General features: G+C 34.2%; 1 protein-coding gene across 1 annotated transcript; it reads left to right on the top strand.

Moving 5' to 3' along the window:
- Positions 1-14,545: 14,545 nt before the first annotated feature.
- Positions 14,546-16,803, top strand: LOC137835146 (uncharacterized). The gene is made up of 4 exons (XM_068643508.2): positions 14,546-15,114; positions 15,446-15,543; positions 15,632-15,697; positions 15,919-16,803. Exons 1-4 carry the CDS (start codon positions 14,732-14,734, stop codon positions 16,587-16,589), a joined length of 1,218 nt encoding a protein of 405 aa, XP_068499609.2. The 5' UTR covers positions 14,546-14,731; the 3' UTR covers positions 16,590-16,803.
- Positions 16,804-17,129: the final 326 nt, after the last annotated feature.

Here is a 17,129-nt window from a genome sequence, read left to right on the forward strand (position 1 = left end):
ATGACATAAGCTTTTTTCGTCACGAGCAGGAAAGGAGGAGTATCGTTGTAAGCTTTGAGGGCACCAGGAAGATATTATTTTTTCAATAACGTTAAGGTATCAAAGACGACTTTCAAACTTGTCAAAAACTCACAAATCCTTTGGTCTTTTGGAGACAAATCTTCCAAGCGCCGAGCACTTTGGAATCTAGGGTTAGGTGTACAATATAAGGGAAAGTCGTCCAGTAGGGACGAATCTCCTGTTGAAGCTATAATCTTGAGGAATCGACCTTTAAAATTCTTGTAAGACGACTGGAAGAGGGTAAGTAAACCTCTCCCAGAGGCACCATTTAGGGAAACCCACAATTGGCAGCCTAACTGTTTGGCCTCAAAGAAGTATAAAAAGACTTCCACAGTCGGTCAAATGCCAAGTTGAGAACATAGAATTATGAAGGCTTGGATGAATGCACAACTATTTGGATGTAGTTAAGCAGGAGCTACGTTTAGCTCGGTCAGTAGTTCTTTTTCAAAAATGGACAAGGGTAGACAGAGTATGACCTTTTTAAAGAAAAAACATAGAAAAAGAAAAATAGACCATCAGGGTCTGATGACTCATCGCTACATATGGGCTCATCCTCCCTACAAGCTACAAATTTTACTAAGCCTTGGTCTTTCTTACTTAATGCGACCAATTCCCTTAACTCTTTAATTCATAAACGTGTAGTGTAATAAGAGGTCTCTTTTAGGTGTTCCTTCTTAGCCCATGGGTACGCAGAACTTTCGGCGTAAGTTAAAAATACATTTTTTGTAATGCAATCAGTAAGCTAAATGATGATCATCAATGGAGTTAAGTGGGAAAATAATACATGGTGCGACGGTGATGTGCGATGACACGAAGGTGAAAGAAGTTTTGAAGAAGGTGTTGGAAGTAGAAGAGGTTTGGGAGTAGAAGAAGTTTGAAACAGTGTGATGAAAATGAAAGAAGAGAGGAATGTATATTCGAAAGAGGAAGATGAAGCGACAGCGTTCCCCACCGTTGATACAGGTGCCACGTGTACGCTCCATGTTTAGTAAGGTGAGATGTCCTTTCATGAGACGCTTCGGTAATCGCGCCTTAGCTACCCCTTGAGAAAACGTCATGTCAGCCGCCAGTACTGGAGAGCCTCTTTGCCTTGACAAGCTCGGCTCGAGCCTGTGGGACTTGTGTACTAGTCAGACGTGCTCGGGTACTCGACCCAAGCACTTAAGCGTAGTAAGCTCGGTTAGATAAAGTTATACCCAGCTCAGCCTAGGGCAGGTATGGGCCCAATGGCACGTTGCGAGGTCGACCCAAATGTTTGGTAGTATATACGAAAAGATAATTAAAGTAAAAATAACAGAAGGAATAGTTGAATTAGTTAAACTGTATATATCTTTTAAGTACAAATAAAACTTGTTAGGAATGATGTGGCATAGAACCCGAAAATAAAGGTGCATATTAACAAAATGTTTTACTATTGAAATTATATTCGTGTTGTTGAGATTATATTATTGTTGTTGAAACAATATTTTGGTCGATGAAAATCGTTGAAGGAATGTCTATAAAAGGGGGTTTAATACCCCAAGTAAAGGTAAGTATTTTCTGAGCACTCTAGACTGAAACAAATTTATAGTTTGAATGCTCTCACTACTTGATCGTCGAAGTGTGATCAACATTTGTCCCTAAGATCATCTCGGAGCATCACGTGGAGACAAGTCAAAGCGGAGCTCATCTTAAAGACCAACCGAAGTCAGGCGACGAGAACACTTTGAATAAAGAATAAAAAAATTTACTTCTATCCTACCAACATTTGTGTTGTAAAACATACCTTCGTGTGTGGAGAGTGAACACCATAGTAAGAATAATGAGAATTAGAGAGATCCAGAAGAGAGGTGAGATTAGAGTTGGAATCAAATTTAACAGAATCCAAAGACTTATTAGTCGATTCAAGACATGACCTACTCTTAATTTATGTACTCGACCTTGCTCGAGCCTTTTATTTTTGTAGGAACAAGATTTTTGTTTTGAAGAACTTTTAAAAGGAATGCTCAAAGATCTCATTTTCAATATCTATTTTGAGATATAGATTTACCTCATTTGTGTTTAACCATACAATTTGATCTTGAGTTTGAATGATTTTATGATAGTTTAGACGTTTCTTCTTTATCCCTTGGACAACTTGACTTCATGCATCCTGATTTTCTTTGTTTTTAGCAAACAATCTTCTTTTGTTTATCATCAATTGTTTTGAGCTTGTTGTGTTGAATCTTTTCCTTTATCCGCTTGTTAGGCGTGCAACCCTTTAGAGGCTAGCTATGGTACCAATTATGAAAAACAAGACAATCACAAGAAAAAAGTGTTGAATTTTGATTTATAAATGCTTTTCGCAAGCATAATCTTAGTGTTAGTCTTCGGATGAAATTTTCAATTGCGCTATCATATAGTAAGTGTTTCGTCTGATAATATTATGCAAATGAAAGATTGAGATGAGCATATTTATAGTTACAGATTAACATGGTAAAACGTACTTTCATAAAAATGAAAGTACAGTTTGCTCTAGAATGGGTTGAATAGAGCCTAAACTCAATTCAAGTACTTGAAAAATTATCACAGCAAATACAATATCTAAAGGATAAAAGACATAGAGAGAAGTACACACACAATTTATATTGGTTCACCCAATCACAGGGCTATGTCCAATCCCCTTAAGCAAACCACTTAAGAGCCTTCACTAACACAAGCATTCTACACCTATCCAGGTAATGATTATTCTACACCTCTCCAAGTAACAATTATTCTACACCTTTACAGGTAACAAGTATTCTACACATCTCCAGGTAACAAGTATTCTACACCTTTTCAGGTAACCAATCTTAATCTTCCCCTGATGTGAGTTAATTTTAGGATTGCACATTTTAAAGGTTGCAGTTTGTTTAAGACTTTTAAATTAGAAATTATGGTGATAAACTCAAAGAAGATAGCCACTGGACACGAACTTAACCAAATGGTTAAGTAAGTGTAAAGGTTCTCTTCTAGAGAGAAAAAGAGAAAACACAATTACATGGTGATGATGATGAGGTGCGGAATTTTAAGACAATAAAAGGTAAAAATGGTAAAGATGACCAAATGGAGAAGAACATTAAAGAAAATGAAATGGAAAGGAATAAGGGCGAAAATGAAGAAGGAAAAGAGAAAGAGTAAGAAAAGCTTATGGATGATGGATAGGTGATCACGCGACTTGGAGTGGTGGATGACTCCAAGATGAGTGGTGAGGAGCCACCATTGAGGTGCAGTACACCCAAGATAAGACCCAAGAACAATTTAGGATACAAAGCTCAATAATCACTCAAGCAGAGTTCTCTTCTATATTCAAATTCAAGTGGCATTTACAAGAGGGGAGGCACCCTATTTATAGATATGAGTGCCTTGGAGAGGAAGAGGGGGAGGGAAGGGGTGTAATTGACTACAAGCTTCTAGAAACTAGGTCAAATGTGAGCACACGGGGGAGTACATGGGTGAGTTTCTAGAAGCTAGGCTAAGGTGGGCTTTGGAACAAGCCCAATTTACTAATTACACCCTCTTTTAGCTTATTTTTCTAATTTAAGCTTAAAATAAGCCCAATTTATTTACTTAACTTGTCTTGTAAGAAGACTAGAAGGAAGAACAACTGATATTCTGGTTTATGTTCGGTTCTCTCTCTGTTGAGGCTCTTTTGATATTTGGTTGGGCCTTGTCTTGTATGTTGATATGATTGACCTAGTTATGAAGAGTTTGTGGTGTCCCCAATCATCTTTTTATCAAGTTGGTTTGTATCATGCCCCCCAAGTTGGAAAGAATTCGACCTCGAATAAACTCTTGTAAATAACATAGGTAGTTTGTTCACAGGAAAGATAGAAACATTTATAGACTTGGTATGTGAAGCAAACTTATGTTTATTAAGCTTTGGGAGTTCGTATGGGTGAGTTAGACATACACGCCATGTTTAAAAAGAATATTTGGGGATTAAATGATTTGTTTGTGAAAATCCTCTTTGAAGGTGAAAACCTTTATGAGGTTTTTGAATATCATCCCTAAACTTTTTTTTATCAAAGATGTCAAGTATTAGAATGATTAGGAGAAGAAAAAGATAAGGAAGAAGAATACATGTGAGGTACAATTTGTATTTTTGTACGGGTCAACATTATTGTTTTACTGTGTGAAGTAAGATGATGATACCCGTTTTGTCTTTTCTTTCTTCATCTTTTTCATTTTCTCTTTTGGTTTTAAATTTTACTTGGTCCTCGTTAAATTCATTGGGAGAGAGGAGTTTTAATATAATCTTATGCCCTTGGAAGTTGAAAGAAATCTTATTGGTATGGTCATCATGTAAAATTTTTCTATCATATTGTAAAGGCCTTCCCAATAGAATATGTGTTGCTTCCATTGGCACAACATCACATAAAACTTCATCTTTATATTTTCTTATGGCATAAGTTATGAGGACTTATTTATAAACCATAATTTCACCCTTTTCACTAAGCCATTGTAGTTTATAGGGCTTTGTATGAGAGATAATGGGTAATCCAAGCTTCTCCACTACTCTTGTACTTGCCACATTAGCACACCTTGAAACATTTAAGCATATGTATAGAAACATTTGTTGAGACAATTGTCTAGCATATATATTTATTGAATTGTTTGATGTGTTTTGGTAACTTCTGAATCACATTAGAGATAATTTTTTTTTTATAGATTTATGTTATCATCAAAACAAACTTGGAGTCTCTTATCATGAGATCGTCTAAGGCTCATTGTATCATCTAGAATCTTAACAAAAAGTTCTTTAACTCATTATGTCTGATGTCATACAAATGATGTAACCTTAAGAAATAATAACAAATTTAGTCATATGGAGATGTTTCAAACCTTATTTTGATTGCAACTCTTTTGTCTAAGAGATCATAACAAACACAACTTTCAAAACTCGATTGAATCATGTGATTGACTCTTTGTTTATTTTGACATAAGATCATAGTTCTTGTCTCTGACCATGCACTAGTTTTGAATACTTAATTTTAGAAATACATTGATAAAAAAAATTCATACTTAATCCCACAATAAATCTCTTCTTAGGTTAGTGCAAGAAATAAAAACATATAATGTAAATGAGATATGAAAGAAATAAAGAATACACAACAATTTACATGGTTTGTTTGTCACAACAAATTACATCTACTTCTTTGATAATGATAAGTGTCACAATTCAGTAATATTTCATACAAAAAGATAGACACTTATGGACTTTAATTGATAAAATAATTAAAATAGTTATAATTCAACCTCTAATTTAGGAATTTTAACCTTTTTACATATTTTTAGATTATGAAATGAATAAGAATGATTTATTCCCAATTTTTTTATTTTTAGGAATTTAAGGAGAGATGAAGCATTTAATATATTGTGAATAAAAATGTCAATGAGCCCAATCCCAATTAGGTTAAATAGAAGGCATGGGACATAACCCTAATTCATTGGGAGAATAAAAGGTGACAGAAAATCCTAGAGGAGGCAGTTGTCAAGCAGAAACATCCTGGGTCTTCTTTTCTAGCTTCCCATGCTTGTAATGGCCAACATGAGTGACTAATTCTACCTTTGAGATTGAGAGTAATATGTTCAAACTTTTATGTATTGAAGTCGTATTTAAATATAATATTTTGTTTCTGATTGATGATTGGTATTGTCATTTTATTTGCAATGCTTGTTTATCATAATTCAAATCCTTAGATTTGACTGAAAAGTGTCTCTAAGTTTCTGACTCAAGTGATAATGCTTAACATATTTCAATGGTAGGAATAGGTTTGAAATGTTAATTGCTATCAACATCTAATTGTAATGATAAATATTTTTTTATAAATATGTGAGGAACCAATATTTATGAGACTCTCTTAATAAATTTTATATGCTAGGAATCGATATAAATAAATTTTATACAGGCATCAACACCAATCAAAGGATAGAATATTACTATGCTTTTCAAAATACAAAAGAGTAAGAAGGATGAACCACAATCCCAATTTTTCCAATTGAATCAACAGCCCTTTACTTTATTTAATTTTCATGCAAACTATTGTCAAAATCAAATCAAACTATTGTACATATTCTTATACTTAGTGAGTGTTACTATTAGAATTTCCAATAATTGTTCCTTGTGGATTCGATATCCGTCCTTAGGGACAAATTATTACTTCTGACACGGTACACTTGCTGTAAAATAGTCATAAGCTAACATGTTAAGTTCAACTAGAAAAACTATTGTTGTGAAGTACATTTGAGTATTGTTTAGGCATTTAGCCACTATTGGCTACTCCCTGTATTCTTAACTCAAGTCATTCAGGACTGACATTGAATATTCTTTGGACTTATAGTCACTTATGGCTAGGCCCTTTAGTATTCTTTAGTTAAGTCACTCCTAGTTGAACAAATATTCTTTACCCTTTAGCCATTCCTGACTAGCATAATAAAGGTTAAAGGTTTGTATGATTGTTTGATCATTGTGTTTAACAAGTAGAGGGACTGTATTTGACGATCAGTACAAGGTTTAAACTTTCTTTCCTAGTTCAAATCTTCTTACACTCATGGTAGGGATTACTTCTTTTGAAGAATGTAAGGGTAAACACTTTCTCCTAGGTTTTTATGAACACTTTCAATGTTATCTTTTATGCTCTAATGGATCTATATATTTGGCAGTGTTCTTGCTCTAAGCTTTAGGATCCTTTTTTTGAAGCTTCGAGAATTGCTCTAGCATTTGGGCAACAATTTGAAACATTGCAATAGCAACTCTCTTTTTCTTCTTCTTGATGGTAGGCTTTTTATAGGCATTGGAAGAAAATAGTCATTGAGAGATTGTTTCTATTTGTTGAATAGCTTGAGTTCTTCTGATTTCCTTTCTACATTAGTCGAGATTGAATATGATTGTTGCATTAAATGCACTCTATGGAGCTCAAAATGTGCTTCTTCTTTTTTGCTAACAATGCTCACCTTCCTAGGTAGCATAACCTTTTGCACCAATTCATGATAAAAACGCACAACGTACATGGCACGTAGCTGGGTTGGAGTTGAAAAGCTCTTTGTGTTATAAAGTTGATTAAGAAGGAAGTTTTAACTCGTGTCTCAAGAGATCTCGATATTGGTTTGTATTTTGTCTTCAATGGATCTCTTTGGAAAACAAATATTTTTTGTAACAGAGAATAAATATAAGGATATTTACTGAAGTATGAAATTAACTTAGTTTATGCACGTAACGTTTGTTGTTTTGTGCTTATATGTTCTTCTAAGAGCCTTATCAAACTTAAGAAAATAGAACATAATGTTGTATCATTTGTTAGACGAAATATTTGTGTTTTATATAATATGTTGTTTTCATAGAACTATCGTCTTATAGACAAAGTATGATCATGTTTTATACTTAGCTACTTTTAGCACTTAATCAAAATCTTAAGGTATTGGACTTTTGCCTTAACATATGTTGGAATAAGCTAAATAAAAGAGTTAGGTTGTTAACTTTAACTATCCAAAACTTAAAGCTAGATATTTTTGTTATCAGAATGTTTTAATTCATTCTTTTTTTACAGTTATAAATAGCATTGCTTGTAATGTATCAATACATACTTTTTAATAAGAGATTTCAGTTTCAATTCCAATTATCAAACTAATTCCCAACAAAGTGGTATAAAGAGCATAGGGAGGGGACTTGTGTGGTTTCTTGGCAGTAAGGGTAAGAATACTGTTGGAACATTGAACAGAGGAGGATCTGCTGTTTTGCAAGCCAAGAATTGGAGGTTGATTGTTGCAGGTGATAATTGTCATGGTTGCATTCGATGTGGTTCCAGGGAGTCTTTCGATGATTGATGGGAAGGATTATGATGATTGGATTGTAAAGATGGAAGCCATTCTTGGTTTTCAAGAATTGGAAGAAGCTGCCAAGATTGGGTTTCAAGATTCAACCAAGCTTGAAACTAGGGAGAAGAAGAAAAATTTTGAGAAGCAATTAAAAGAAAATAAAAAGATTAACGACACGGATGTTGCTGCATCAATGTGTCTCAACTGCCATTTTCCAGAAGATCTCAAAAGCTGAATCTGCTAAGCATATTTGGCACATATGAAACAAACCTTTGGAAATACTGGCAGGGTTTAGAAGGTGAGACTACAATCACTCAGAAGACAGTTTGATTTACTGTCCATGACTAACCAAGAATCAGTGTGTGATTGTTTCTATAAAATCCAAGCAATTGCAAATTCTATGCGAGGTTGTGATGAGTAATTGCCTAATTCAAAAGTGGTTGAGAAGATTCTTAGAACTTTGATCACATTGTTGTGGCAATTGAAGAATCCAAGGATCTGGATGCAATGACAGAAAAAAAAAAACTCCTGAATTCCCTTGAAGCACATAAGCAACGGTTACTTTCAAGAAAAGGCAAAGAAAAGGTAGTAGAGCAAGTTTTCCATGCTCAAACTGCTAGCAGAGGAAGAAATGAATGGAAAAAAGAAAGGAAGAGGAAGAGCAAGAGGAGGTCAATCAAGTGACTGGACTGGTTCAAACAATCAGACCCAAAGTCAAAACAGTGTGCAGAGGCAGAAGTTGGTTGCTTGTAGAAGGTGTCAAGATCATGGATCCAAGAAATTCCATGATAAAAGAAAGTTGCAGTGTTACAATTGTGGTAAGTATGGTCATTTTGCAGCTGATCGCAGTAACAACATTGGAAAATTATCCAAGAAAGATGAAGCACATCTAGCTCAAGAAGATGAAGATTCTGAATTAGATAAAGTGTTATTGATGGCCAACCATTACAAATCAGAATGAAGATGCTTAAAGTTGGTACGTAGACACAGTTTGTTCCAATCATATGACTGGCAACAAGGAGTGGAATATTGATTTTGATTCTTATGTCAAAAACAGTGTGAGATTTGCAGATAATAGTATGATATCTGCTTAAGGAATTGGCAAGGTTAGATTAACTTGCAAAGATGAAAGAGTTGGTTGCATGAATGATGTCCTATACGTGCCATCAATGAAGAATAATCTTCTCAATTTAGGCCAACTACTGGAAAAGGTATTGTAAATGTCAATGGAGCAAAATTCCATCAAGATCTATGATCAGAAATTAAGGTTAGTTCTTAAGGCATCTATATCTAAAAATAGGACTTTTAAGACTAACCTTAATACATCAACTGCACAATGTTTGTCTTCAATTGGGGATAAGGAGGAAATAAATTTGTTGTGGCACTATAGATTCGGCCATTTGAATTTCAAAAGTTTGAACCGGTTAAGCAGTAAACAAATGGTCACAGGGTTGCCACCAATCAACCTATCTCATAAGACATGTGAAGGCTGCCTATTTGGGAAGCAAATAAGAAAGAATTTCAAGAACTCTGGACTGAAAAGAGCAAATAAGCCTTTGGAGGTTATATATTCAGATGTTTGTGGCCCTCTAGACAACAATTCACTTGGAGGTAATAGGTATTTTCTTGTTTTTGTGGATGAATTCACCAGAAAAATCTGAATTTACCTATTAAAAGAGAAAAGTGAGGTGTTTGGAAGATTTGTAAAATTTTGTGCTAAGGCTGAAAGGCAATCAGGCCATGCCTTAACAATTTTCAGAACTGGTGGAGGTGGAGAATTCAATTCAAAAGAGCTGGGAGAATTTTGTGTTGCACAAGGAATTGAACATGGAGTTACAGCTCCTTACACTCTACAACATAATGAATTGCAGAGAGAAGAAATAGAACATTGCTTGATATGGCAAGGTGCATGCTCAAAGGCAAGGAGCTGTCTCATAGCTTTTGAGGAGAGGTTGTCACCATTGTAGCTTATATTCTCAATAGGTGTCCTAGAAAATAATTGGAGGCAGTTTTCTAGAAACAATTTGGAATGAGCTTAAACCAACTGTTAGTCATTTGAAAATATTTGGTTCTTTATGCTATAGGCATATTCCAAATGAGAAGAGGAAGAAGTTGGAAGAGAAGAGTGAAACTCTTATCCCAATTGGATATCATCTAGCAGATGCATACAGGTTGTTCAACCCAGTAAACCAGCAAATTCTCATAAGTAGAGATGTTGTTGTAGATGAGAATGCATCTTGGAATTGGAGCAAATCTGTAAACAAATTCATTGTGTTTTAGAAGACAGTGGGAAACAACAAGATGAAGAGCATGAAAATATAGTTGAGCCAGAATCTAGAAGATCACAAAGACAAAGATTTCCCTCTTCTAGATTAACAGATTATAGTGATAACTTGATCACTATGAAGGAGAACTGGTTCACTTAGCATTTGTGGCAGACGTTGAGCCAATCACTTGGAAGGAGAAAATCGCTAACAGGGAGTGGAAGGGTGCCCTGATTGAAGAACTGAAATCACTGAAGAGAAATGAAACTTGGGAATTAGTTGCTTTGCCAATGGGAAAAAGTCCAATTGATATCAAATGGGTTTTCAAGATAAAAATAAAGTCTAATGGTAACATAGCTAAGCATAAAGCAAGATTAGTTGCTAAGGGTTTTTTTGCAGAAACATGGAATAGACTACACTGAAGTCTATGCACCAATGACCAGATTGGAAACCATTAGATTGGTGATTGTTGTGGCCAGTTCTAGAAACTGGAAGATCTATCAAATGGATGTTAAATCTGCATTCTTGAATGACATTTTAGAAGAGGAGGTCTATGTGACCCAGCCACCAGGTTTTGAAGTAAAGGATGGCAGCCACAAAGTGTTCAAACTCAAGAAAGCTCTCTATGGACTCAAACAAGCTCCTAGAGTGTGGAATAAACTAATAGATTCGTTTCTACTCAAGTCAGGCTTCACAAAGTGCTCATTAGAATATGGAATGTATGTAAAAGAGTCACAAAGTCTAAGCCTAATCTATGTATGTCTATATGTGGATGATCTATTAATCACAGGGAGCTCAATGGCAGAGATTGAGTAGTTCAAAAATAGATTGAAGGCTGATTTTGAAATGACAAATTTGGGAATGCTTAGCTATTTTATGGGAATGGAAGTCGTATACACAGATCAAGGTATTATCCTGCATAAAAGGGAATACATTAATGAAGTACTCAATAAATTCAATATAGATTAATGCAATGGAGCTAGGGTGCCCACTGCTGGAAATTTGAAACTGGCAAAAGCCTTAGAGAAGAATACAACAGATAGTACTTTGTTTAAACAAATTGTTGGAAGTTTGAGGTTCATCTGCAACAGCAGGCCTGACATAAGTTATGTGGTTGGACTAATAAGCAGATTCATGTGTAATCCAAGAGTCTCTCATATGGCAACAACAAAGCACATATTGAGGTATCTTAAGGATAAAGTAGGGTATGACTTACTGTTTCCAGTAAGCTTGAATGAATTTGAAGATTGTTTGGAGGCTTGGAGTGATTCAGATTGGTGTGGTGATAAAGTGGGAAGGAAGAGCACCTATGGATATTTTTTCAAATATCTGAAAGCACCAATTTCTTGGTGTTATAAGAAGCAAAATGTAGTTGCTCTCTCATATTGTGAGGAAGAGTATATAGCTGCAATAGAGGCAACTTGTCAATGTGTTTGACTTGAGTCTGTGCTTGATGATTTGAAGCTGGATCATGTGAAGCATATGCAACTTTGTGTGGACAACCAATAAGCCATCAACCTTGCAAAGAATCCAATCTCACATGGGAGGAGTAAACACATAGAGACCAAGTTCCATTTCTTAAGGGAACAAGTTGGAAAATGAAAGCTAGAAGTGAAGCATTGGAACACCAAGGAGCAAGTGGCTGATATTTTTATCAAACCACTTAGATTAGACAAATTTGAAGAACCAAGAGAGTGGTTAGAAGTTAGAAGTGCTGCAAAATTTAGCTTAAGAAAGAGTGTTGGAATAAGCTAAATAAAAGAGTTAGATTGTTAACTCTAACTATCCAAAACTTAAAGCTAAATAGCATTGTTTTAATTCATTCTATTTTTGACAATTATAAATAGCATTGTTTGTATTATATCAATATAGTTTTTCTAATAAGAGATTTCAGTTTCAATTCCAGTTATCAAATTAATCCCAACAACATACACTACCATGGACTCAATTATAGTGTATTACTTCCTTTCATCATCGTTTAGGAATGACTCCCTTTCAAGTAGTATTTGACAAATGTCCTTCATCTCTTGTTCATTGCGAGTCTCAAACATCAAACCCTGTAACACTAAAACATGAATTGTTAAAAAATTGTTCAGGAATCAATTGCTTACTCAACTAAGACAAAAATTGTTAAAATCTCAAAAATATGAAACAGTAGGCTAATAAAAAAAAGGGTGTGAAAAATAATTACGCTGAGGTGACTTGGAATTGGTTAAGTTGCAACCATACATGTAACATTTTGTATCACTAAGAAAGCATGTCAAGCTTGGGGTAATGTTCTTTGGACCTTTTGAAGTTGTGAAAAAGTCGGTTTAATAGCCCACAAACTCCAACTTCCCGATTCAACACGAATACATCCTGTGTTTCATATGTGATAGCTTAAGAAATTTCTTGGCAATACTTCTCAGCAATATTTGTCTCTTCCAATAACTTCTAATGAGTTTGGACCAAATAATTCAACATGTAACATTGTTGGATGCTTGTATGACACAATAAGATAATGGTTTAGTTCTTCATATATTAGTTCATTGAAATGTCACATATTCTTCGGATACTACTCGGAAGACAAAATTATATGTTCTCTTAATTATGTTATGAAGTCTAACTTCTTATTGTTTCATTGTAATCAATTGTTAAATATGAACAATTCAAGTATATTCAATAAGAAACCTATACATTTCATATACTTTACAAGAAATAAATGTCTACTGTACATTAAAAAGTTGAGGGTTCGAAAAAAAAAACTAAAAAACACATAACACTAAATATTAAAATTATCTTTATTATAAATTAAATTATCTAATTTTATTCTCTTTTACTAAATACATGCCTTGAAATAACTTCTCTCTTTCCATAAGATTACTTCATGGGATGATATTAATTGTATAAGAAGATTTTTAGAAGGAAATAAATTGAGAATAATTTTTATTATTTTAAATTAGAGAATTAAATGTTATTTTCAAAATTAAAACTAAATATCTCTTAATATATTATTTTATTTCTTATATCATTAAAAAATGAATTAAAAATATTTATCTAAAATGAAATTATTCCTCAGTTATTTTTTTCACCCGAACATACTTTGAAGTCTTTATTTTAAATTTCCTTTATTGTGATAGAAAATGCTTTTTTATGTCATCATGCAAATTTTCTATTTTCTTAAAAAATATTAAATAGTAAATTTTGAAAAAAAAAGAAAGGGTAAATAAGAGAAACCATTATGTAAAATAAAATTTATGTAGTTGAAACTTGGTGTTTAGTTAACAAATGACAACTACACAAGACATTGGTTACAAGTTTGAATTACCTCTTGTGGCTAGCCATTATCCAATCAACAATACATGACATGAGACATCAAAGGAATAAATAATCACAATTATAGGTTAAATTTGACCTCTTCAAGTATTTTTCTTTATCAAATTAGTTTTTGTATATAAATATTATTAAATTTATATATGGAGTTATGAAGGAATTAGTTCAAACATTCTTAGTTTGATTTATGTATACGTCATTTATTCTTAATTTGAACAATCTACGAAAGCACATCCAATCTCATAACATGAGTATTAACATTTTTATATGTTAAAATATATATAATTATTATTTTATGAGTAATTAATTAAAAATAAAAATAATACAATTTCATATATACATATATAATTTATAAAAATAAAATTAAAAAAATATATAACACTCATTTTAAAAAGAAAAGTTATTTAATTATTTTCAAATAAAAACTATTTAATTATTTTTTTATTAAATAATAAAAAAATATTTTTATTTATTAGAAGATAAAATTGTTTAGTTAAAAATAACATTAAAAGAAATTACTAAATGATGTATCTCTTTGTATAATGGTATAGAGACATTTTTAATTTTATACATATATGCATTCTCAGTTATTAGATGAAATTAAGAATTTTATTCGTATAAACCAAATTAAAAATATTTATACATACCAATTAAGAAAAACACTGAACGTATATTATGAATAAACTATATAAGTATCATATTAAAAATGCATAAATGATACATAATTGTAATCTTAACACGTGTAAGAGCCAATTCAATATTTTTTTACATATATTTTAAATAACAACCTATAAAAACTAAATTATGTGTTTAAATACTTCAATTAACCTTGTAACACATAATTTTATTACATACGACGCATAAGACACAATATAATTTTTAAAGAACATGATAATGAAACAATTACCAAACCTTGTTAAGGTTGCCTCATAATTTTTTTATAATAATAATAATAAGTAAAAAAATTATATATTATTTTTAAACTGAAAAATAACATGATTAGTTTTTTTTTTCAGTTATATCTAAGTTTTTTCACACAAATTCTTAATTATTTAGATATGTGTATTTACTATGAGATGGTCATTGATGTGTGAGAGATTAGGTAATAAAAATGAAGAAAAAGAAGAAGAAAGATAGAGAGATAAGATATTTTTACACTTTGGTTGTGCAACACATTCTAGAACCATCCTCTCTATAAGGCTGAAACAAACAGAGAAAACCCTAAACCCTTTTCATTTCACTCTCTTCTCTTCTTCTCAAACAGACCAATCTTTCCAACCATGGCCACTCAGATCCTCTCTCGCGTCTTCCCTAAAACCCTAACCCTAACGCCCTTCCTCTCCCGCTCCCTCACCTTCCCTCCTCCCTCCTCTCTCTCCGCCCTCTCCTTCCTCCGCCGCATATCCGTCGCCGCCAATCCCTCTCTCTGCCGCCTCCTCCTCCCCACCACCCCCTCCCTCCGCGCTCTATCCACACGCGCCACCTCTTCTTCCCTCAACGACCCCAACCCTAACTGGTCCAACCGCCCCCCCAAAGAAACCATATTGCTCGATGGCTGCGACTTCGAACACTGGCTCGTTGTCATGGAGAAGCCGGAAGGTGACCCTACTCGCGACGAAATCATCGATAGTTACATCAAAACCTTGTCCAAGGTTATCGGAAGGTAACAACAACACCAATAATTGCTCTTGTTCCTACACTTCTTCCTGTTTTATCTATATTTTGTGTTTTATTACTCGGTGCAAATTTGTATTACATTGGATTGTCCTGATATAATAGGAAGAAAAAAAAGGGTACCTATTTGCTTGCTCGGTATGATAAATTGCTTGATTTAAGTTTTTATTTGTTTATAATTAACAGAATGAGTATTTTTATGATAATATGAATATATTTTAACAGTAATGACAAGGTGTTGAGGTTGAAGATATGCATTTCGTTCGTGGTTTCTTGTTTTTCGGCTGATTATTTTGAGTGTTTAATTTTGATTTTTTTAGTGAAGAGGAAGCTAGGATGAAGATATATTCGGTTTCTACTAGGCATTATTTTGCGTTTGGGGCGCTTGTATCAGAAGAGCTTTCTTACAAGATTAAAGGTATATGTGGTTTTGAACCTTCAGGGTTTTGTTTGTATTTTATGCTGGTGGGGATTTCTTATACAGGGTTTTGTTTTTGGTATTGCAGAATTGCCTGGAGTTCGGTGGGTGCTTCCTGATTCGTATTTGAATGTTAAGGAAAAGGATTATGGAGGTAAAGTCTGTTTTTCTGTTGTATGCTTCTTTGTGTGCATTTGATGTTTGAAGTATGGTTGTTGTGCCTTTAGTTGCATGAACGTTTTTGGATAACATAAGGGTAGCATGGCATGTTATGATTGTTAGGATGTTTCATAGTGGTTTACGAATTAAATTTCTGTCTCAGAGCCACAAATGTCATAACCATGTACTCTGCGTACTTTTTTCTTTCCTGATCAGGTGAGCCCTTTATTAATGGGCAAGCAGTTCCTTACGATCCCAAGTATCATGAAGAGTGGGTTAGAAACAATGCCAGGGCAAATGAGAGAAACAGGCGCAATGACAGGCCTCGCAATGCTGACAGGTCTAGGAACTTTGAGAGGAGGAGGGAGACTATTGTGAACAGAGACATGCAGGGTAGGCCTCCTATGCCAAATCCTGGTCCTATTTCCAGTGGTGCTCCACCAAGCAATGCCGGTGGATATGCTCCTCCTGGTAACCAGGGGGGATATGCTCCTCCCAGCAACCATGGAGGATATGCTCCTCCCAGCAATCAAGGTGGATATGCTCCTCCCGGCAACCAAGGTGGATATGCTCCTCCCGGCAATCAAGGTGGATATGCTCCTCCCAGCAACCAAGGTGGATACGCCCCACCAAATGTAGGTGGATATGCTCCTCCCAATGCTGGACGTGGTTACCCTCCTCCTCCTCCTCCTAACATGGGTGGTGGCTATGGTCCTGGAGGTGGTGTGCCTCAGAATAACTACTCTGGTAACATGGGAGGGGTACCCCCCAACCAGAACACGGGAGGGTTTCAACCAAATGCAGGATGGTCAAACAATGCTCCCACTAGAGACGTGCCAAGCAGGGATATGGGAGGAGCACCTGGTGGGAACCCATATACAGCGTGAGATCACTGCTTATTTTTCTAGCCTATGTAGATAATGAAGAATTGTACCAAGACAACATGGAGTTTATGCCATGTTTCTCAACGAATTAAATCTTATTTTTCTTACTTGTTAGTCCTATTTCCTAATGAACCTGCATGTTGTGTATCTGAAGTTCACAATTTTTTGATGGCTAGATTCGATCTATTTATTGCCTTATGAAGATCTAATTTTTTTATATGATTTATGTTGCTCTACAAACCTATGTAACTGTTGGTAAATAATATATTTTAGAGTCTTGGTTTCTCAAGAAACTTGACTCCTGTTAGAAGCACTATTAGTTAAAAATATTTAAGTTTGAATAGATATGAAGATTTGTCTGGAAGGGGGCTTTTGAACAGGTTTCTGATGCTAAAACCACCGAACGAACAGTAAAGGCACTCCCACGGATAAATCTATGACATTCTAAAGGAATGTACTTTTTTTTATAATGGTTTGTTTTGGTGTTTTTATAATTAATGTTTTATATAATTTCTTTATTTAGAGGATTTCATATGTTTTCGT

The sequence above is a fragment of the Phaseolus vulgaris genome, chromosome 5 (assembly GCF_051622355.1).
Source record: "Phaseolus vulgaris cultivar YP4 chromosome 5, ASM5162235v1, whole genome shotgun sequence".
NCBI lineage: Eukaryota > Viridiplantae > Streptophyta > Magnoliopsida > Fabales > Fabaceae > Phaseolus > Phaseolus vulgaris.